Source organism: Cryptomeria japonica, chromosome 8, assembly GCF_030272615.1.
Source record: "Cryptomeria japonica chromosome 8, Sugi_1.0, whole genome shotgun sequence".
Classification (NCBI taxonomy): Eukaryota; Viridiplantae; Streptophyta; class Pinopsida; order Cupressales; family Cupressaceae; genus Cryptomeria; species Cryptomeria japonica.
The window spans coordinates 54897918-54921633 of NC_081412.1; the positions used below are offsets into that span (position 1 = coordinate 54897918).

Consider the following 23716-nt stretch of genomic DNA (forward strand, 5'->3'; position numbering starts at 1 on the left):
ATAATACTATAGTTTGTTTGAACTAAATCTTACATCATAAAGCTCAAAATAAGCATTGTCTCACAATAGAATGGTGACCCAAGGAGAGACCTAAAATATGGTTACAATAACAAACCCTTGACACAAGGAGACATCCACAAAACCCTTTAAAATAACAAACTTTCAGTTTGAAGAAAAACCTTAATAAGTATACCAAAAAAGATCACAAAATTAACATTGTTAACTCACACCTCAACTGATAAACCAAACCCATAACTTCTTTCAGATTTGAGAAAAATAATAGGGATTAAGAAGAAAAAATACCTATTAAAATTTTTTATTATTGAAGGTTGATAACTATCAATGCCACAACCTCATTCTTTGCCCAAGTAATCCTAGGTTATCTTAACACTATCAAATTTGCTTCAATAGCTGAGAAAATCTTCAAAAACCCTAACTTTTTTTCCATGCCCTAAATTGAGAGAGATCTTTTCAAAATGAATTTACTTCAATAGCTAAGAAAATTTTCAAAAACCCTAACTCTTTTTCCATGCCCTAAATTGAGAGAGATCTTTTCAAAATGAAATAACAAAATGAATTTGCAAAATGAGATTTGGGTATTTTAATTTTCTTTTATATCTCATTAACATTACAAGCCCAAAAAGAGATTTATGTCACCTTTTATTTCAAATGCCTTAGGGATCTTAAAATTTCCTTAGGATGTGTATGTCTAAGGTCTCAAGCATTATTTGATTTAGTTCATATCACAACCTTTCTATTCCATGTATCAAAAAGACCTTCTCAATATTCATGTCATCTATGAATATAATGTTGATCAAACCCATGAGTTCAATGTAGACCAGGGCTGACATAATCATATCATTGGTCCTTTATGCAACCAAGTCAAATTGATTAATTGCAATCCCTTGTAAGACATAAGTTTTCAATATCATATCATCCTTGTATAAATAAGCAATTAATAACTTACCAAAGATAAAATTGATAAAATATCAATCCTTCTTGATTGAAAGATATATAAGGTATCAATACATTATGAAATTCCAAGAATTCACAATCTATCACATGACAAGAATACATAAATAAACCAAATTGTATATATTTCCATGTATCAAGACATGTCTTGTGCACTCTAGATACTCAAATATCATCATGAATCACTAAAATAAATATGCAATAATATCACTATGATACCAATCAAGATGTAATATACCTTGTCCATCACTATCTGGAGAGACTAATACCTATCCAATATGCCAAACATTGTTATATGTGTATAAGTATATGTAATTTTTCAAGAATATGTCAAACAAGTTATCTCACTATGATAACTTAAGGCACCTGTCCAATGATCAAATGAAGACCACATGTGTCATATATATGTACAAAAAAATGTGGTGTCTTTATGTGACTTTGACATCAAGGGCAGCAACTAAAGAACAACACTAATACCTTCTAAAGCACAAAATTGTTCAAACTAATTGTTAACATATTCAATCCCATTATCTATGTGAAAAATCATGATGAAATTTTGAGATTGTTTCTCTACAAAAGATTTGAAATATAGAAAATTCTCAAAGGCCTCATAATGAATAAATGTCAATACATATCTAGCCCTGTTGAAGAATGTTTGTGGAAATGGTCTTGCCAATTCATTGTGTGCCAACTTTAATAGTTGTGTACCTCTCCATCCTTTTCCTTTGTCGTACTTCTCCTCAAGATGCTTATGAAGAATGCATCCTTGGAAAACTCCATTAAAAAAAATCTAATAGAAGACAACCTTGAAACCAAGTCATGTTGACTAAGTTGTTGCAAGTATCGATAGTTCAAGTGGCCAAACTGTTGATGCCACAAAAAAATCACCTCATCTGCATGAGAGTAATATCATCAAAAAAGAGTTGAGAACAAAGTGAGAAAACTAATACTTGATCTATATTGATGATTTTTTTTCCCACAACAATGGTAGACTCATTATGCATTTCACTGATTAACATTGTATTTGGTGTGAACTCAATTTGCTTGCCAAAACCAATGTGACTAATTTGATAAATTGGTAGGATATTAGTTGATAAATATGGAACACAAAGGACATCCTGAAACTTTCTTTCACCCACATCAACAAACCCTCTCCCATGCACTTCAATTGGAGTGTCAATGCCCATTAGTATGGTAGGTATAGATAAAGCTCTAAATAGGTGAAAGCATCTTCTAAAGAAGTCATGTGGTACAAATCACTCGAGTCAATGATCCAAGAATTTGGTTGTGAAGAAACAACAAATAGGGCCTTACCCTTTCCTTTATCCTTAATCTTATATGTGTCCTTAGAACAACCTTTTGATGAACTTTGTTTTACTAAATCAGGCACCTTGATATTATTCTTTTCTAGAAGATGTGAAAGGTGATCAACTTTCTTCTTTAAACACTTGTGTTCATCATGGTTAGGCCTCTTATAGTACAAGAACACTTCACCTTCTCCTTATTAGGTTGTTCACCTTTTGATGAAGAGGTTTAGTTATCTAGTTTTGAAGTACCAAACTTTTGATCTTTCTTCTTCTCTCCTTGGTTCTTTTATTTCTTATCTTTCTTACTAAACCCTTTATCTTATTTTGAGACCTTATTTAGAGCTAAGCATATGAATTAGAGGTTTTGATTGTACCCATTTAAACCAATTTATCCTACTCCCCAGTGAAGTCTATATAAAATTCATCTAGAGAAGTCATTTTGAGTGTGGAATCTAGGACACATTTTGTAGCATAAAATGTAGAAACAAACACTAAATAGTTAAAACCAAGCTTAGAAAGAAATCTCAAGATCAATTTCTTATCAACCTTCTTAGTTCCACATTGTTCCAACTATAATATTTTAGATTTTCATTTTGTGAAGAAGTCTTGTATAGTGTCAAAATTGGTTGGACTCAACCCTATGAGTTCATTCTCTAACCAATGACCTCTTAACTCACCTACTTACCAAAGAGCTTTCCCAAACACATTCCATTTGGTGTTATGGAAGATTCAATGTGGAAAAGAAGGTCATGAGAGACTGACATACACAAAGTACCAAAGGCTTCATCATTTTTATTAAACCATTTTATCTTTTCTATAGCATATTGCAATTCAATTTAGAGTCCCACTAACACAATGATATCCATGTCTTTTCAGATATATTATAATCTAAGAGTTCCATTCAAAATAATCATATGGCGTTAAAAGAGGAACTATAGATGCATCCATGATAGCATAAAAGAAGATTCCAAAGAATCAAGAAAAGTGAAAGAAAGAAGACACACAAGACACCCCCCCCACCCCCTCAAAATATTACAAGGTTGGCACTTTATAATTAGTGCATTTACAAGACCTTTTATCAAACTATAATACTTTCCAAAAATTGAAAGTTTTGATATAAATAACTATGATGTAAAATATAAAAGAAAAAATTCTTATAGCTATGTAGTCCTCTTCAATACCTTTCCAATGCATATTCGGTTTTTTTAAAAAGAGTTATGAGGTGAAAGATATTACCTGTTGAAGAGAAAAAATGCAGTTGATTCAAATTGCAATATATGATGAAAATGATGGAATTTTTAATGAGACCTATGTTGATGGAAAGTACACTTTTCCATCTTTATTTCAAATACTTATTTATGAGAATCCAACACCTAAGGAAAAAAAATTTAAATCTGATTTTTTTTCCTCTGACCTCATTTTTCCTTTGTGGGTGAAAGTGGGAACCATTATTGTGAACTTACCCTATTATTAAAAGGCGGGATAGGCCCATACCATTTCATAACCATCCAATCAGTCCACAAGGATGAACTCACAAGCAATGACACCACCAAAAACACATCACCAAAATAGGACAAGCCCTTTTTTGAAAAGAATCTCAAACAAAAGACTAACCAACAAGATTGAAGTACCCGCCATAACAAAATCACAAAATTAGAACAAAGGGGTTTAGGAGAGAACCCCAAACATTCTTCATAACACAAATCATTGCACTAAAAGTGACATGGCCAAGGGAATTGAAAACTAACAATGGGTGTTGAAAGGCATCCCACAACCTTTTTCTGGTAGAAAACCCTTCCGCCCAACAAGTGTGAAGCACCTCAATAGGTCCATAGATGCCAGTAACACTAGAAACACCACTAGGGTTTTGGAAGACATCCCTAAACCTTTGCTTGGTAACAAAACCTACCAGAAATTAGGTGTGGGCAAACTCAATAGGTCCAACATTGACAATGACATAATAAAGTAGAGGTGCATGGGTACAACCCCACAAACTTTCACGACCCATAAAAAGTACATGGGATAAACATAAGCTTTCTATGTTAGAAAGAAACGCCAAAGACAAAGAGGTAACAAAGGTAGAAGAAAGAATCCATATAGAAAGTAGAGATCCCCGAGGGGAGTCGAATACCACCATAGGAGGAAGAAAAAAGGGGGCAGAGCCCTCTCTGATTAGGTGCCCATAGGGTAACCATCCCTCAACCCACCACCACATCAAATCAATAGATAACAATGAAGAAACAACTCCCCAAGGAACTATCCTTTCTAATATAAAGTACTTGGGCCATAGGACTCCTCCAAACTCAAACAAAAAATAAGAAGGGAAGCTCTTCTTACAAGAAGACTACCAAAAGAAACTCTAACCCAGCATAGGAAGCTCATATAGAAAGAGGCATCAAAAATATCCACAAAAAAAAGACAGAAAGCACCATGCACTAGAAGTAGGGACCTAGAAAAAAAGAAGCATCAAAACCCCATCGACCTAGGCATGAACAACACCTAAAGAAAAGGGAAAAGGAAGCATCTCTAGGATCCAAATGGGCATAACACCATAATGAGAAGGGATCAGTGGTCACAAAACCCAACCAATGGAAAACACTAGCAATTAGGCATGCTACAAGACACAAAAGAAGAGAGACATTCCACCTTGGAAAGAAGAGCATAAGGGCAACATGCAAATTGGCATCACATACCATTGGAGGACCTCATGCAGCACACAGATTAGGAACCATGCAACCACCAACCTACCTATAAAATAGGAACTAAAGAAGCAAGAACCCCAACCAACCAAGAACTCAGAAATGGGTGAAGGAGCACCACAAGCCTAGTAGACGCAACCAAGAATAGGGTGCGAGGATAGAGAGAAGATCTCCATCGCAACCCACATAGAAAACAAAGGCAAGGGGGAGATAGCTACACCCAACCAAAAAACAACAGCCACCCACCACAAGATCAAAGGCATGACCCAACAAAAAAGGAATGAATAGCTCTAGTCTAAAAGAAAGGGCCCAGAACAAGGCACAAAATACTCAGGAGGCCATAGAGGTACCACCCAGGATAAAAATTTCAGCCCAGATCCCACATACTGAAAGGGTTGAAGTAAGAATCTTAGGCCAAGCATCATTCCTCCCTATATCCCCATCACTTTCCTCCTCGCTCGCCTCCTCTGCAACCCCTCCATCTCCTCCTCTTGAAACCCTATCACTCCCACTCTTGCTCATGGCCTTAAGAATATTTTCATTCAATTGTAGTTAGGAGCTGAAATTACCTAAGGCAAAAGTTATGTGCCTTAAGAATATTTTCATTCAATTGTAGTTACGAGTTGAAATTACCTAAGGCAAAAGTTATGTAACTTTAAAAAACATTGCTAAATTTTCTAAACTAGTGAATGTGAGAGTATAGTTCTTATTATATAAAAAAATAATAGCATATAAATCCAAGAGGTGCATGAACTCCAACTCCCAATAAAAAGTGGTAGGTTTTACCTACTTGGTTGATGCTAAAACATGTGGCATAACCTCCTTAATGAAAAAAAAAAAAAGGAGTTATAAAGGTGGCACATAAAGTCAAAATAGGGTGAGAAATGCGACTACCCCATAACCCAATTGGAAAATGAAAAAATAGTAGTTATTTGAGGTTGAACAACAAGACAAAAGAGGGTGTGTAACTCAACTATGCATGAGTAGGTGGGAGTTACCAGTGTAGCTGAAGTATTTTACCACTTGTCCTCATATTAACCACTCCTAATAACCTAAGCAAGCTAAAATAATTTGTAGGATAAATAAATACTCCCTAACATAAGAAAAAATAAAAATCATACACTAACAAATAGTCCTAACTACTATCCTAAAGAGTAGGTGAATTTAAGGATGTTTGAGAAGGTAGGGCCAAATTAATATTCAACTAGCTCACTTCTCACAAAAATATCATAAGCCACATAATTACATCGTTTATGGCATTCTCTCACACTAAAATTTTATCAATTACAATTTAGAGATTTTGTCAAAGGAGTTGGGATATCACTTGAGATTCATTCCTTTTCTTCCTTTTCTCACAGAATGAAAGGAACCTCCAAAGATTGAAAGATATGAGAAGGTCTAATGGTATTGAGTGTTTCCCTTGTTTTCCTTATAGAATGGTAGAGGTGGCACCATAGCATATAAACTAAACTTTTTAGGAAGGGGATGGATACTTGGTTTGGAATGTGGTTCACCCATTTCTAGTGGGATAGGAGTTACTTTCATATTCATAGATGTTGTGGGATCCTTAAGGGTAGCAATCAAAGTGCGACACGAGGAAATATTTAAGAGGAACTCCTCTTTTCTTGGCTTTAATAATCTAGTTAAAAAGTAACAAAGTATCATGATGAGATTAAATGGGTTGAGATGGTTGTAACCAGAAGTAGCCAACTATAAATTTTTTGGCATTCATGCAAGGAACAAAATTCACTATGAAATATAGTACTTATTCACCTATCCTTCAAATAAAAATTGGAAACTCTTATGGATTAGGAGGGGATTTATTTAATGGAGATGAGCCAGATATGACCCAAATTCACACCAAATTGGTTCACGTTAGTAATCATGTTAAGGGCACATCCAAGATTTTAGGTATAACCTAGATGTGAAGGGTTATGGAGCTAATGGTGGAATAAGTGAAACCATCATGCACCTTAATCAAGACTTTAGAAATTTCATTAGATCCTTGATCCAATTCATTTCTAAAGGAACTTTTTTATAACCACATTTACCATACATATCGAATCAATGAGAATCCCACATGTGGGTTTTCCATTAATTCTAGTGGTCATGTATAGTGATCCGTTAGGTGAATGCATTAAGTTATCACCTTAGGTGAAGGTAATACTAGGTTTAAAATTAGGTTTAGTTTTTTCTTGTTTAGGGAAAGGTTATATCTCATTAACTAAATTATTTTGTTTGTTGGCTTGGGATTAAATATCTATTTAATCATAATTGGGCTCTACAACATTTATTGAATGGGAAGGTAATGGATTAGTGAAAATTTTAAATATTTGATTAGGACCTGTGATATGGATTTATTCCCTTTATTAAAGACCAAACAACTATATGCTATTACTATCAATGAGGTCTCATACTTCATATTACAGATGCATAAATCACTCAGTCTCATGTACTTAAGTACAATGATATTGATCAATGGACTTAGGTCAAATGAAAGAGGTAAAGGTTTGGAAGTGTCCACAGGATAGATATGAGGATGTCTAATTAGTTTTTTATTTATAAATTAGAGAAAAATGGAATGTAAGGACTCAAAATTATAGGAAACCTACTGGATCTTTATTATAGATGAATAAAGGGCTACAATAGGAGTTGTTTCAATTGCACCTTATGCTTGAATATTATTATAAGAAGAATTATTTGTTTAAATAAATATTTTTATTTGCTTCTTAAATTCTTGATAGGGTGAAGTAGCCACATCAAATTGGTGAACTAGAGTCGTGGAGGAAGGATCATCCTATTGACTAGCCAAAAGATTATCTAATCATGAAGGGTTATACATAATGTATAAATGAAGTTAATTTCATAAATAATATCGTATCCCTAATTTGTAGTTTTAAATTTCTACTAAAACCTCGTTAAACATAAACATCTAAAAGAGAGTATGAAATTTGTGAGTGTAGAGTTTTCTTTATACCTATAAAATAAATCACTTTTTCTTTCACACCTTGTTTACAATATACCAAATCAGTTAATGTTAATTGAGTTCCAATACTGTTTTAAAAATATTATAAGAAGTAATTAGGAAGTTGTGAAAAAGAGTGAATTTAATTTCTAGGTAACTAATAAAACCAATCCAAGGTCATGTTTAATGACCCGTGATATAGTTTTGTAAGATAAATCCTCAACAATGAAATAATTGCATAAAAATTTAAAAGACACCACATGAATTATAGGGCTTTCTTTCTTTTTGTGTTTCTCAAAATGTGGTGTCTTAATATTTTGTGGGATGGGAGTCTTTAGAATGGTATGTGAAAGTGGGCTAAATGTGTAGTATGATGGAAAGGTTCGTTGAGCCTTATATGTTGGCTATATATTATTATCTATTTATGCACAACTATGTTGTATGATCTTGTCTTGTTAACCGAAGGATAAAAATTCTTTCCTTTTTACCTTTAATAGTTATTATATATTACTTTCTAGTGTTTCCCACTTTCATTTTTCTTGTTTAATAAGAGTTATCTTAGAATAGGAAATGAGATGGCCCTTGATCTAAATATTAGCTATTTTTTTCAATCCTTGACTTACAAACCATTCTATTGTTGGTGTTTTATGCATGACATATTTTTCCTTGAAACTTAATGCAATTGAATCCATCGATAGGATTTTCATGACTATTCTCAACCGAACTTACATTTTTTAGCCTTTATTATGGCCTACTAATTACTTCTAGATACTATAAGTTTGGTGGCATTTTCTTGACATGCAACTTTTAAATGAGCATGTGTCCTTCAATTGATAACTTTATTGTGTCCAAATACCTATATATATGTATACCATATGGACATATATGTTTGTCCAAATACACAAGTTAATGAATAATCCATTTATTACAATTCTAATGGTCATATGAGCTATTACACAATAAAGAGATATTAGTCTTTAATTATTTCTTGAGGCCCTAACTTAATCAATGGATTTAGCACAAGTCTAAAATGGCACAATGAATTAATTGATGATATTTTTTAAGAATTTTTACTATTTAATCAAGCATGATTGGCAAAGTGGATTCAATTTATTGGATCAAGCTAACTAATGGTTCTTGTGAGTTCTTTAATTATTCTATGAAGCTAAAGTTAAATAAAACCTCACCATTAGCCTAGAGGTTCCATCTTGCATCCAAAAACTTATATCTTATATTTACCTAAATAGTATTAATGTTCAGATTTGAAGAAGAGATTAATCCAACTCTATTGATTTTATTACCACAATAGGAACTAGAAATTTGGGATATGAGAGTATTTGTAATTATTTTATTTTTATATTTACTTCAAACAAAAATATTTATTTGTGCCTCAACAACAAATTTTACTTAAACTTGTCTATGGAAAATATTTATTTGTGCAACCTCTTATTTGAGTGCTTTTGTTTTGTCTGTCTCTTTTGGTTTCGTGTTTGTTCTGGGTGGAGGTTTCTTTCTGTTTGGCTGATGGCCGGCTTTTGTAAAACTTTTGGTTTCAAATCCATGTAAAACCCATTTATCTTTATGAAATTATTTTTTAACTTAAACTTGTCTATGGAAAATATCTCTTTCTTGATTTATTGGTACAAAAGCATGACTAATCATGCATAACATTACTAAACACACTAATCTAAAAAGAGGCATGAGATTCCCTTTTCCATTATTCAGAGTGGTGAAGGAAAAGGTGTAAGAGAAAGAATGGCCTAAACATCACATTGAGAACATTGAAAGTTCAACATTAACCATCTTTTTCTATTGTATGATTCTAGCTATTAGAAATACCCTAAAGAGTGACATGGAGCTCATCACAAAATGAAAAGTTGAATATGAATGGGAAAAGAACCCTATAAATGTATATAGTGGAGTATAATTTTCATTGTACAGTATAAGTATTAAGTTAGAAAAAAGAGGTGTGTAATATATAATAAAGAATTAAACAAAAAAAATTATCTAGTTGAGTAAGAAGTTTGAGAATTGGTTGAGAGAGTTTAAGCCAAGGAAGGAAGAATAGGCAGAGATCTATAAGTTTGAACATCAATGGAGCTAAAGTAGGAACATAAAAAATAAAATAAAATAAACATTTAGATGTACTTGAAGTAATAAGCTAACACAAAAGAATATAAATACCATTTAAAAAGTTCCAAGTCATTCATAATAATAAATGATATTTCTTATTATAGATAAATTAAAATATTAAAATAAATTATTTATACAAGATTAAATTTAGAAACTCCTAGATATTTGATTTTGCTATCTTTTGAATATCCTCTATAAAAGTGTTTAAATTTGCATAAGAAGGCCTTCCCACCATTGGTGCCTTGTTGACTACCATCTTCAACCTCACAGCATTTTTTTTTGCAATTCCTTTCCAATACAGCCTTTCATTAGATTTTTGATGGTGCTGTCTACCACCTCTTTTGTCACCTATTTGAATTCATCTATATAGACACCCTCAAAATCTAAGCCAAATTTCCAAATGTCTTCTACAAATTGACAATTAATTAATTGATTATCAAAGTAAGGCCATCCTATTACTTATTGCCTCCAAAGTAGAATTTCATCAGAGTAAGGCCATCCTATTACTTGTTGCCTCCAAAGTAGAGTTCCACCCACTGTGCGTGAGGAATCCTCCAAGAGAAAGGTGAGAAAGCACCTAAAAACATAGAAAAAGTTTATTTACTAACGGTTGGACCTAAGAAAGTTCCAATTTGTACTGCCGATAGCAATCTATCAGATGAAGATGAAGAACATCATGCCTGATTTTCAGGTTTCAGTCTTTTGATGGCAAACCAATGGTCATTTCCAGCTGGCTTACATTGCTTTTCTTATAGTTATATAAGTAGATGTTCTGGAATCTCTTGCGATTTCTTCTGCTAGTATTGCAATTGTGCTAAGTCATTGTGATACTGGTTGTCAAGAGCTTAGGTATTTACCATTCACATTACAATTTTATAATATTAAAATTAATTTACTAATTCAAAATATGAAATCCGGTCATTAAGAAGGGACAATGGGAAGGATATGCCTGCAAACAGCAAAAGACAAGAATATTTGAATATATAACAAATGTTTTAAAACTTCTATAAACATTAACAATTTATAGAAACATAAAAGCACTTGTAATTAATTATTATATAATTAAGATAATGAACACCAGAATTCGCTGAGTCAAAAACTTGTCTAATGTACATGAGCATGACGAACATGTGAGACTTCACTATTGATTAAGATAACGAGCCTATATATAAATATTCTTGTACTTGGAAATTGCAGGATAACATTCTGGGAGATATACAAGCTTAAGTCTACCCAAGAGTATTCTGGACTTCTATATGTGTGTACCTTGTTTAACTGTTGTCTTTGGGTACTTTACGGAGCCCCATTTGTTAAACCCCACGGCACTTTTCTCCTCACGATCAATGGTGCAGGCTTATTTTTTGGAGACATTTTATCTTCTGTCGTTTTTAACATTTGCCCCCACGCAGAAGAAGGTAACTCATTATGCCAGCTTAAGTTTGTAATTCAACGCTATTTGGTGGCTACTAAATTACATGCAAGAAGCTATTTATATATTTTTAATTACTCTGATATGGATTCCTTGATTTTATCTTGCTTTTGTCATGGTGGTTGTGCTTACAATTTATGCACTGCACACATATAATGTAAGGCAGTTAGTGGTTGGCACTTTAAGTGTGATCATTTCCATTGTTATGTATGCCTCCCCATTATCTGTCGTGGTGAGTTTTGAATCTTATGTTCCTCTTAACTTAGATTGCTATGAAAATTTTACTATAGAATCTTTACCCAGAAATAACTGAAAATATTTAAAATTTAATCTCTGCCCAAATTTTAAAAAAGACAGAAAAAATATGGTTTTCTATCCTAGAACTTCAAGTGCCTAAGTAGCAGATGAATCATCATTTCATGAATTTTGATGATATTTTGTTGTGTTTGCAGGGAGATGTTATGAGAACCAAAAGTGTTAAGTACATGTCATTCTTGGTCTCTCTATTCAGTACTCTAAATGCACTTGTCTGGTCTGTATACTTTATAATAGCCAAGGATATCTTTATAGTTGTAAGCTTCTCTCTATTCCTAGTGTTATTTTAGTGTTATTTTTGAGTTTTCATGTAATTTTCGGTAAGAACTAAGCACCTCTTTTCTGATTGAATTATTCTTTTCTTTGCAGGTACCCAATGGCACTGGCTTCCTTTTAGGAGTAACTCAGCTCATTGTTTACCTTATTTACAAAAGCTCAGAGCCTATTTTACCTATATCTGCTGAACTTCATAAACTTCCAGAAACCAAAAAGATAGATGATGTATTTGATCTGGCTATCGATATAGTGGAGGTTGAAGCTACAAATGTTCTCAATGTGGATGCAGTGAATTTTATTATTGATGATCAAGCTTGATTTCATTCTCATTGATCAATGATTAACAAGGTCTATACAGCCTCCTCAGACAATCAGACTCTGTTCAATTGCATGAAAAACAGCATTAGTAGAAAAAGAGGATGAATCCTATGGGAGAGAGGGAAATAAAGATTTTACATTGAATCAATGTAAGATAATTATATGGAATTGGACATTAAGCAGGTTGTCGAGAAAATAAATGAGATTATACCAATCTTATGCAACCTAAAAAAAAATTGGGATAAGATGCAAAGAACCAATTTCCAATGTTTGTTTAATTGCTGAATTCAAGACAGCAAATATGTTTTTCTTTGAGAGTTTAGCGCTTGGGATCTTCATTGTAACCTTTTAATTCCCATTTTTTAATAATGAACTATTTCCTTTGCAGTGCAGTTCAATAAATTCTTTCAAAGTACGAGGCTCCGTGGTTGTGTGGATATGTAGTTCTGTTTGTACTATACAGAATATTTTATAGATCAGTCTAATGACATTGTACTAATGGATGGTGTTTGAGGTGTACAATGTCTTATAACTAAGCACAATAATAATAACATCAATACAACATCATGTCACAGAAAATAAACAATTGTAAAGTAAACAAAGAAGATCAGAAAGAAACCAATGATGTCTAGATGCTGAAGCTATTGGGCAATGGGCGCATATGCATCAAACATATGGGAGTAATAGAAATAGCATTAATGAACAGAAAATACCGAAGTGATGAGTGAAATGGAGTTAAATAAAACTTATATTACTGTAACTGGCATCACTCTAGATATTCCCTCCATCACCTTGTGTATGAACTGTTTCCTAAAATATCAGCCTTTCAAATTGACCCTACCAAAAAGATCTGTATTTTTAGTATCTGTCTCTGTTGTACTATAGATATGATCTTTCTCAGTTTCCAATTATTTCTTACCATCTCAAGCAAGGTGGGATGTTACAAAATAAATGTATAAATGTATTTTCCAAATATTTACGGAGGCTGAATAAACAGAGAGCTTCGGCTGAATAAACAGAGAGCTTCACTTTCTTTGATCTTGAATACACAAAGAGCTTCACTTTCTTTGATCTGCACAACAAAACAATAAAAAGAAATAAATATTAGAATGGAAGGTAGTTATGAAAACAAAATAGCTTTACTTTCTTTGATCTGCACAACAAAACAATAAAAAAAAATATACGTCTTGTATACTTATAAAATAAAGTAGTAATGGATATAAAAAATAACACAGAAAATAAGAATATTGATCCTAGTTACACAGTGAAATCTCATAAATTATTCATAGATTTTCCTTTATTCATTGGACTTATATTTTCCTTTCACCAATTAACTGAGCATCAGTTTAAGCGGATCCAATTCCTTTTGATGATTGAGTTACATAGTGGTCAATTCTGCGGGAAAGGAGGTCTTTATCTAATGGAGATATGCGGAACAGAACAATATGATTATTTCCTTCACCAACATTGTTCAATACTTTCATGATAGTTTGAGGAAGACAGAAGAAAACTGAGGTATTTGACGGATTATAATAGTTTGAAATGTTTTTGGATTTCACCATATAATTATTTGCTTCACCAAAAATTTTCAATACTTTCATGATAGTTTGAACAAGGCAGAAGAAAACTGAGGTATTCGACGGATTATAAAGAAACTGGTTTCTTTGTTTTTTGTTTTTGTTTTTCAGGTATCTTTTTAATCCCAGTGTCTTTAGCAGTTAAGAATGACGAAAACGAGTAAAAAGCAGGGTGCAAAGGAGTGGTACATACAAGTAGCAGATTCAGAACAACGTTACACATGGTTTGATGATTTGAAGGGCAGGTTTGAATTTTTCAAGGCGGAAGACGATAAGCCAGATGATAAGTCAGGAAAGCTTTCTTCTGTTTCCATAAACAAAGTGCCCCTGTATCTCAAGGGCTTAAGAAGAGATGCATATCTTCCTCGGGTGGTCTCTTTGGGCCTTTATTATCGTAGGATATCTCAACCACTCTCTCAGAGAGAATTATGTAAAGGTGTTCCAAAAATGTTTGTGGTCAGAATTTTCAGCTTTGTGGCAATTAAGTTCAAAAACAAGCATTCTTATATAGGTTTTTGTAGAATTTAGTTAACAATAAATATAGTAGTTACTGTCATCAATGTTTCGGATCAACAGGATGAAAATCAAAAGCAAAAGCAAAGAAAACTAAATATCCAAAATAGCTTTTAGTTATGGTTGAAAATTTAGAAATTATATTAGACCAATTTCTAATGTAAAAATCAAAGGATGAGAAGATTCTGATTGTTTTCAAATATCCGGATTGCCTTCTGTAAAATTATCTATTCTTGTCAATTGCACCCATTCTTAATGCTTCTGTCGGAATTGCTCTTTAAGAGATTAAAATAGTTTGAAACTCTACTTTGTAATTCTTGACGTCATTTCGTTTTTCTCTGCTTATGGATTCACTGGTTTATCATTATGATGGAAACAGTTCTGGTATTATGTGGGAATTTAGTTCTATGTATTGCAGAAGCTCAAGGTAGTCAATAGCCAAAGATCTTTCGAAAATCAGCAAGGGTAGATTCATAAATGTTTGATTATAATTTGGAAGAATTTCACTCTCAATCTGAACCTGAGGATGAGAATCTTCAAATCAAAATAACTTAGGGAAAATGGAGTTCTAATGGATGGAATTACAAACGATGGATGTACAGAACACTTTTGAACATTTGAAAAGGGATCTTTCTTGCTTATACTAATGGGCAACCATTAAAGCATTTAAAGCCAAGCCTTCTCAAGGCCTAGGGAAGGATCCTCAATGGAAATCAAACCCTTACCTGATTCTGATATGCTTTTGTAGCTGTCAAAATTCGATAAGATTTTAAAAGAAAGGTTGAGAAATCATGATAAACTCAAGATTCAAATAATCAATTATTTTCAATCCCAACTGGCAACTTAAAACATTATCACAAATACTCAAATAAACTATCTAATCTTAGTAAACTATACATGATCCCTTACTGTAAAATATAATCTCCTTTAAAATTGTTTAGCAAGTTATTCTTTTACATCACCTCTGCAATACAAGCGACATAACCAACTGACACATTATTGCCGACAATTACTTTTTACATTAATTTCTTAGACTGCCTGCATGTCTGTTGGAATTGGAGGAAAAGTTAACAGAAGAAATGGCGAGTACAGAGCTGCTCAGAATGGTATGTGATGGTATAACTGCCTTAGCTCACCCTTTCTCCTAATCTCTGCAGCGAGAAACAGGGGAGCAACCTGCAGAGCACAAAGAACGCGAGGCAAAATTGACAGATGCCCTCCAGTTAAAGTATAGAAATCTGAAGGAATACAACCATATTTTGTGATTTTTTCATGATTTCATTGTGCATGAGGAGCAGAATCGGATTGATTAAAGGCAGAGCTTGCATTGACAGATTAAAAGATATTGTTCGCTGAGGTAGATTTTTAGGTGTTATTTTTTCAATCCATTTTTACATTTCTATCTTCGCATGCGAATCCAAACAGATGTTAAAACAAAAATGCAGAAAAAAAAAACTAAGCCCTATCCCTGTCGAATTCTTTGTAAATTCCCAAATCGTTGGAAACACAGGCGAATAAATGATCTTTCAACCACACAAATTCGATGACAAAAGCTCTACAAACAACAATCATGAAAACAGAAAAAAAAAAAAAGGAAATTCGGGAACAAATCAAGATAATAATCTACATACTACTGCAATTACTAACTCAGAACACAAACCTAGTTTGAAACAATTCCTCTCTCCGCGATTGCCCAAATATCTCTGAAATAATCAAGCGGTAATATTGGTTAATGTGAAACGAACCCTCTGCCTTGAATTTATAGGAGCGTCGATTTGCTTGCAAACTGGAAATGTGCTTCCTTCTCTGCGGCCAAGAATAGAAAAGGTGCAATGAGAAGAAGTGCGAAGGTCGGCGAATATAAAACCTAACAAGGGGAGTTACATGATAAACCCTAATGTCAAGCACAGCTGAAATCGAAAGCCCCTCACATGGTTACAGGGCTACGCATTACACGAGCTGACACGAAAAAACGCCGGGAAAATCGACGGCAACCGGAAATAATGAATTCGTGGCGTGAGACAATTCCGGTGGCGGTGTACCCCCACAGGGATTGCCTATCGGCAAAAAAACAATAAATTCAACATAATAAAACATAGAAAAGAATAATTGTCCGATTTGGAATTGTATTTGAAATATTAGATGTTAAAAATCCAACTCTAATAAGCTCAACGTAAGATATCACAGAGCGATTCAAAATTATAAAATCATCAAAAATACGTTTGACAGGAATATGGCCTAGAGAAACAAGAAAATTTGCATTTGCCTGAACAATAGAGAATGCAGTACAACAAGTCCAGAAGACAACTCTCGGCACCCTCAGATTTTTAGCTACTTCTGCTGTGCAAGACACAAAGCTGTCAAAAACTATGCAGGTGATTGGCGGAACAGACTTATCTACTATAGTTAACAGACTTTCCAAAGCAGGGCCCAGAATAGTATGAATGGCCAAAAGGCAATAGAAACAGGGGAAACACCCCACAACGCCCAACAAAAAACATAGAAACCTAGGAAAATCTACCAAAAACGTAACACAAGACTAGCCAAGAGCTTCCACGAGCTCATAATTTTTATAAATTATATTCTTGTTTATTTCTTCGAGCTCTTCCATGATGAACCTCATGGCGCTTTTCTCCTAATTCCTTCTTCTTGTCCTGGTAGAGGGTCCATATGACACTTGCATATCCATTTCCTATGGGTTTATTGTTAGGATAACCGGTGAACAACTGAGAGGGGTGGGGGGAGGTGGGAATCAGTTATTAACAGATTATAACAATTAATCCAATATACAACCTTAAACCGGAGCACATAAACATTAAATACCAGAATAGCAAAAACAAATACCGGTAAACAATGCAACTCAATAATAAAACAGATAATCAACACAATACAACCATACCACATAACACCATGATTTATACGTGGAAAACCCAGTAAAGGGAAAAACCACAATGGGAAGCCTACCCACAGTCAGATGATACTTCTGCAGAAAGTATGTGATACAATGAGGGGCCTGCACAAGCAGGAAGGCACACTACCTAGAGAGCACTGCTCATTACAAAAGAGTCTCATTGACTATAGAGAGGTTAAAACCACCTCAAGATATTTGGACAACAATCCAGTAGAATGAACTGCCAGAGATAGCATCTACCATGCCTAATTACAGTCTCGGTTAAGCTCAATACTGGAGGCCTTTGACCTCTTCCTTAAACCCAATTCGATCCTCAATGATCAACCAAAACTCCTTCGCATGTGATATTACATTTCATGACCATGATACCCATTTCCATTCTCATACCATGATCTACAAGGAGATCTTACATCAATTTATACCAACCCTAAGGCCTAAACCAATTAGGTCGGTCACCTAAAAGATATTACAATAAGCTCATTACATATATCCATATTACAATGAAATGCCATGTCGGCTTTAGACCAAAACAACATTAGTCAATCCATAAATCATCCCGATAACGTGTAGAGAACACATTAACATGATATCGGTCCATAACCTAGATAGGCATCGGACCTATTCTAGGTCCACTACGCTAAAGCAATGTCTCCAAGTAGTTGAAGCACGATTAGAGAACATCTTCAGCATCCTGAAAGCCACACCAACACCACTTATGCATCATGTCAAAGATTCTCAGTAAAAGTTCTATCGGTAGAGCCTTAAACCTATGCCAGTAAGGGAGAGTGTATGGTAGCATCTGATTACCAAGTCAATGTCATCTGACCAAGATATGCTCCAGAAGCATGTAACACATATAACCAAACACATTCCATTGAACCTTTGTTGGTAACCAAAATCTGTCAATGGGTAACCAAAATCTGTCATAATAGGTAGCGTTGACATCAATGACAAAACATCAATGTAACACATAATCAATCTTTCCATATTACCAACATTTATATCCAAATTCTTCCTTTTCAACTTGGCAGCTGAGGGTGGTATACTGTTGAGCAGCTGTGCTCTTTGAACAAAAATGTTCTCATTGACTTTTTTGAGACCTTTTGCATTGTTTTTTGTACCCTCTTTGATAATTTCCACCAAACCCTTAAATTTTACCTTTAATTCATCTATCCCCTTCTCCAAATTGGCAATTTTATCTTCATACTTTGTTTTCATAACCCTCACATATTCTATTAATTTATGGGTCATTTTCAGGAGCTTGTTAGGTTTGTTCGGCATCGAGTTCTTAGAGAAAGTATTGATTATATCTTTTATGCTCTGTTTTATGAGGAGAATTTTGTTGACCACCCAACAGAAACGCTTCTCCAGACTATTAGTCGAGTTAGCAAGGAGAACATCAAAATCCACTTTGTCATTGTTGCTCTCTCTCTAGTCCACCTAATCCACATTGAGAGGAATATCCAATTTAATTTCTTATTCCTCTTTGCCTTTTGTCTCCACGGCTTTCCCCATTTTGTTTTTCTTTTTAGAGCTTTTAGGGCCCAAGTCTTGGGGTTTGGAGGGAGGAGTTTTGAACTTATTAGTTGTAGGTTTACTTTTCCTGCTACTATTCATACTAGTGGTCTCTTTCTAAGGGGCCCCTCATCCTCCGAGGGTGAAAAATCAAGGTCATCAAGCACTTTAAGGTCCCTTCAATCCATGGCCATCTCACCCAACTCCTTCTCATCAATTTTAGTGTCTAATACCACATGAACATAAGGACTAGCCGAGGTTTTAGGATTGTTAGCAATTTTATGGGCAGGGGAGGGTTTGACCTCATGAGGTTTGGTGTATTGCATGATAAGAAGAATCAACCCCTCATGCAAGATAGGATTATCACTATTTTTGACATGATTTGAAAGACTATGTTCCAATGAGGAAATTAAATAAAATGGCAAAGAAATTTTCCTATCATGCTTAAAATGATTTGAAATAGTGAAGTGATAGGAGAAAATACTAACAAAACAACCGTCCAAAGTGATATACCTCATGATAACCTCCACCACATCTGCCCAGAGACTCATGAGATATTTTCTGTTGTAGCCTCTATCAAAAAATTTCTTTACTCTATCCCTTTCACTCTATTTGTCGAACAACACAGACATGGCTTCTTCCATCACCTTCCGCTCTATGTAGAAATTTTTTCCTACCATTTGCGAACCAATAATTTTGGCAATAAAGGTCTCATCCACTCTGAATTCAGCATCATAAGCATTGAGAATGCCTTTATTCCACCCCTTCACAAACCCATATGTCATCCTAGGGTCTTGACCATGCAGTTTTTTAAGGTGTGTTTCAAGGCCACCATTTGATATTTTAGTTCACAACTCCTTATTTTGTTCCCATTTTTGGCACAATGTCAGATCGATTTTATTGTTATCTCCCCCCACATTAGAAATTCCCTTGTATATTTGGAGGTTCACCATATTAATCCCAAGCCTGAATCAATAAACACAAAACCAAGTGACCAAGAACACTCTGGAAGCCCTACCTAGCATTACATCAGATCCACTTATTACAAGAAATGACTTTACTCATTTGACAAGAAGGCATCAATAATAATTTGTTGTTGGGAGTATACAATATTTTTTGCATCCCTTCATGTTATCTCACACAAGTGTATTGGGAAAATTTACCTTGTCATCCACCATTTGATTTTATCATTTACCACTCCTTAATTGGCCATGTAATCCGCAAGCATATTACCTTCCCGAAAAACATGGGATGTGGATTGCATCCATCTTAGAAATAATTACTAGGAAATCCTGGATTAAATGATTAATGGTCCAACTAGGGGGCATCCTTTTAATCAAACAATTGATGATATTAAGGGAATTACTTTCAAGCCACACCTTTTCATGTCCTCCCATGAATAGAAAGTTGAAGCCCAATGTAAGCTTCATTTGAAAATATATATTATCAATGTTAGTTGTTAAGGTTAAAATTTTCTTAGCCATCAAAATAAAACAACATGAGAAATCTTAAAAAGTTCCTCTTATTGAGAAGAGAAACCAAAATCAAAGACTCAAATTTGTAGAGAACTCTTTTCAACATCATAGAACAAGCTCAAACTAAAGCATTGAAAATCGTTCAAGCCTCCATATATACTTCTTAATTTTTTATATCTATGTTCAAAGAGTGAATGATTAGTGTTAGACCTTTTATTTTTATTTAATATGATAGACCAAGGAGAACATGTTTAAAAGCACCCTAGATAAAGTTCATGTTGATCTTAGAATCAAAGTTAATATTACTAAATATTAGTCATAATATTTTATCTATGTTCACTTATAAGGTTTCTTAAATAGATCTACAAACATATATAGACTATGAATTACCTACATAGGCGTTTCTAAAATAGTAAATTTATGTTGTCAATCCCACAAGATAAGTTATATTTTTTTAACATCCTTACATCCATCTTCTAATCCTATAAATATATAGTAAACCTCATCCATTTAAATAAAACATGATTGACCAATAAAGTTAATGCAAATTACCATAATATTAAGCTCATGTATAGACTTCCTTCAACACATGTTATTTCCAAAATTTTCCTGCTTCATGTCATTTATGTTTGATTGTTAGCTTCTCCAAATGATTGGATCTTGTGATCTTAGCCTAGAGGTCAACTAGTTTAAATAAGAATAGTATAGGACTCACATATACATAATATATTTTAAAATTTCACTTGAATGAGCTTGTAAAATCACATCTAAACTTACTTTTGAGCTTGTTTCTATAGTTAGTGCATACAAATTATGGTTAACCTGACTTTTCGGTCTATAAACTTTAAATGTTATATCTATAAATTTAATAATCTTTTTGAATTTTTTTCCATTAGCTATTTCATGTTTGTGCATGAAGAGTAACATTGCCTAGTGGACTCAATCATAAATACTAAATTCAATTCACAAGCATAAGTATCCTCTAACAAGAAAATCCCATTGATAATGGCATGTCTTGCATGGGGTCTAATGAACATGTGTTATTACTCGATGTAGTTTACACATAAGTATATCTTGCGTAAGTCTTAGACAATAATATCTTTTGAAGCCTTGACTTGTTAGATTTATTCTTGTGTTAAGAAAGAACACTATGACTTTGAAGAAAGAGGTAAGAAATTTGAAGGTTAAGGATTGAGTAAGAGAAGTAGAGCCGAAGGTTTAAGAAATAATAACATAATTTAGAAGTTTGAAAACTGGAAAAGTCAAAATAGTAAAACAAAGAAAGATAAAAGGACAAAATGTAAATATAGCAATATACTAGTACAAAAAGAATATAAAATTTACATTGATGTCATTTTAAAGGCTCCTTAACATTACTAATAATATATGATCTCTTATACTAAATTGATTAAAATTTTAAAACTTACTGATTTCACTAGATAAAATGTTGTAAATTTTGAAACTCCTTAGACCCTTGATTTTGCTATCTTTTGTATATCCTCTACAAAAGTATTCAAGTTTGAATAAGAAGTCTCTCCTTCCATCACTGTCTCATGTGCTGCCTCCTTTAGCCTCATAACATTTTCACGTAATTTCATTGTAATAAAACCTTCCATTATACTTTTAATTGTACTCTCAACAATCTTTTTTGTCATTAATGTAAATTCATCAACATCGACATCCTCAAAGTCCAAATCAACATTCCAAACATCTTTTACAAAAGAACAATTAAAAAATTGATCACCAATATAAGACCGTCCAATCATAAGATTTCCCATGCTAATCGCCTCCAAAGTAGAATTCCACCATGTGTAAAGAATCCTCCGCCTACATCCCTTTAAAAAAATTAGTTTAGAAACTTTCCTAAAATTACAATAATCGGAAGTTTAGAAACCGCCTTGCCTTCAACTGATTCGTCTAACTAACGAACAGAGCCCGATCCTTGCTTCGATCCTTGAAGCCTTCTGGTAAATCAAGGGACTTTCCTTCTGCTATATCTGATCTGAGCACCCACAGGAACGGGTATCCACAAGCCTCTGGTCCAAGAGCCAGCTCATGCAATTGCCTTTCAGACTTCATAGCAATGCTACCAAAGGAAACATATAACACAGAACCTTGAGGTTGGGCGTCTAGCCACTGAAGGCACGTTTTATCCTCTTCCCACATGCTGCAAACGGAATTCCTACCTTGTAAGAAATTTGGAAGAGACACAGGACCAATTGCCAGAGCAGGGCGTCCATTAACCCTGAGACCCATTTGAGTTTCTTTACCTCCTTCCAACTCCTCGAAAGTATTGACTAGTAAGTAGTCTCCTATGTTTAGGAAGCGAGATTCGTAAAGATGGGCACTGTAAATAATTTCAGAGATGTGTTTTTCCCGGAAGAAGAAACGATGTCGGTTGGCCTGACAGGTGGGAGTTTTCCGTGAAAGCATGTGATGAGTTTCTGTTTAGACTTCAAGTCCTCCTCTGCAATAACAATGCTCATCATGTGAGAAGAGATTGATTTTCCGATATGGAATTGTATCGCAAAGATGAGACGAGAAACAAAACCAACTCAAGCAGGCTCAATCTAATATATCACATAGCGATTGGAACAAGTAAAACAAGAAACAAAAAGGACAAATGATACAGATAAACAGAGCAACATTTGGACGAATTTGTCATGTAGAGATACATTTATTCATATGTAGATCTCTGGATCTCAAAATAATTTAATACACAGATCTTTTGTGCAAAGCTTTTCAATTTTAACAATCAATATCAAAACCATCATGAAATTTGAGTGCAATGGCACACTGTGATAAAGAAGTGACTACTACCTTCCAACTTTATTCCATACTGATTTTACAATGGAAAAATATGACATAGGTACATCATCATACTCACGTAAAAAGGTTGAATCACAATGTGTAGTACAATTGAAAATATAAAAAAGAACTTGATTTGCCAAATTCAAGCTGATTCGCTATTCCATAGTCTAGTCTTCTTTAAGGAGATTAAAATGATTAAGGGGAACACTTACCAAATTAAAAGATTATGAGGTCAATTATGCATTGATGACAATTATTTAAGGTTTTTGTGAAATAAATACTTTTAAGTAGATAAGTAGGAGATATTTTTCAAAGCAAGTCAAATTATGATACTGCTATTAGGATTCAAATGTGTAATTTTTAAGTAAAACTCATTGACCCGTCTTTCATGAGCAGTGGTTCACAAGAACTCATCTCTCATGAAAGTGAATGGTCCGCTTAGCACTCATTGCATCTAGGTGAAGCATTGGGTCTTTCCAATAGGTTACCCATCCCAATAC

General features: G+C 33.8%; 3 protein-coding genes and 1 long non-coding RNA gene across 6 annotated transcripts in view; 2 read left to right on the forward strand and 2 right to left on the reverse strand.

Annotated features, from left to right (window-relative positions):
• The first annotated feature begins 11419 nt into the window (after positions 1-11419).
• Positions 11420-12414, forward strand: LOC131038801 (bidirectional sugar transporter SWEET17-like). Its single transcript, XM_057971345.2, has 3 exons — positions 11420-11491; positions 11958-12077; positions 12190-12414. The coding sequence occupies exons 1-3, from the start codon at positions 11420-11422 to the stop codon at positions 12412-12414; spliced, it is 417 nt and encodes a 138-aa protein (XP_057827328.2).
• Positions 12415-13132: 718 nt separating this feature from the next.
• Positions 13133-23716, reverse strand: part of LOC131078046 (UDP-glycosyltransferase 85A1) — a 112953-nt gene continuing 102369 nt past the window's right edge. The window contains exon 4 of one of the 3 annotated variants that reach the window (XM_059209729.1): positions 13133-13486. The gene's annotated coding sequence lies outside the window, so the exon portion shown is untranslated. Of the gene's footprint in view, positions 13487-22040; positions 22873-23716 lie in introns of those variants that run through there. The other 2 variants (XR_009358693.1, XM_059209728.1) reach the window with 2 other exon arrangements.
• On the forward strand, positions 13728-14551 carry LOC131038816 (uncharacterized). Its single transcript, XR_009104549.2, has 2 exons — positions 13728-13929; positions 14103-14551. It is a non-coding gene; the product is annotated as an uncharacterized LOC131038816 (long non-coding RNA).
• LOC131857516 (linamarin synthase 1-like) lies at positions 21872-22838 on the reverse strand. Its single transcript, XM_059210177.1, has 2 exons — positions 22332-22838; positions 21872-22240 (listed from the first exon to the last, which is right to left on the reverse strand). Exons 1-2 carry the CDS (start codon positions 22836-22838, stop codon positions 21872-21874), a joined length of 876 nt encoding a protein of 291 aa, XP_059066160.1.

Coding starts and splice junctions, on each gene's coding strand:
- LOC131038801 (XM_057971345.2), top strand. CDS start 11,420: ATGGTGCAGGCTTATTTTTTGGAGACATTTTATCTTCTGTCGTTTTTA. Junction 11,492..11,957: donor TTGCCCCCACGCAGAAGAAG/GTAACTCATTAT, acceptor TTGTGTTTGCAG/GGAGATGTTATGAGAACCAA. Junction 12,078..12,189: donor CCAAGGATATCTTTATAGTT/GTAAGCTTCTCT, acceptor TTTTCTTTGCAG/GTACCCAATGGCACTGGCTT.
- LOC131857516 (XM_059210177.1), bottom strand. CDS start 22,838: ATGCTTTCACGGAAAACTCCCACCTGTCAGGCCAACCGACATCGTTTC. Junction 22,241..22,331: donor GCAAGGATCGGGCTCTGTTC/GTTAGTTAGACG, acceptor ATTTTTTTAAAG/GGATGTAGGCGGAGGATTCT.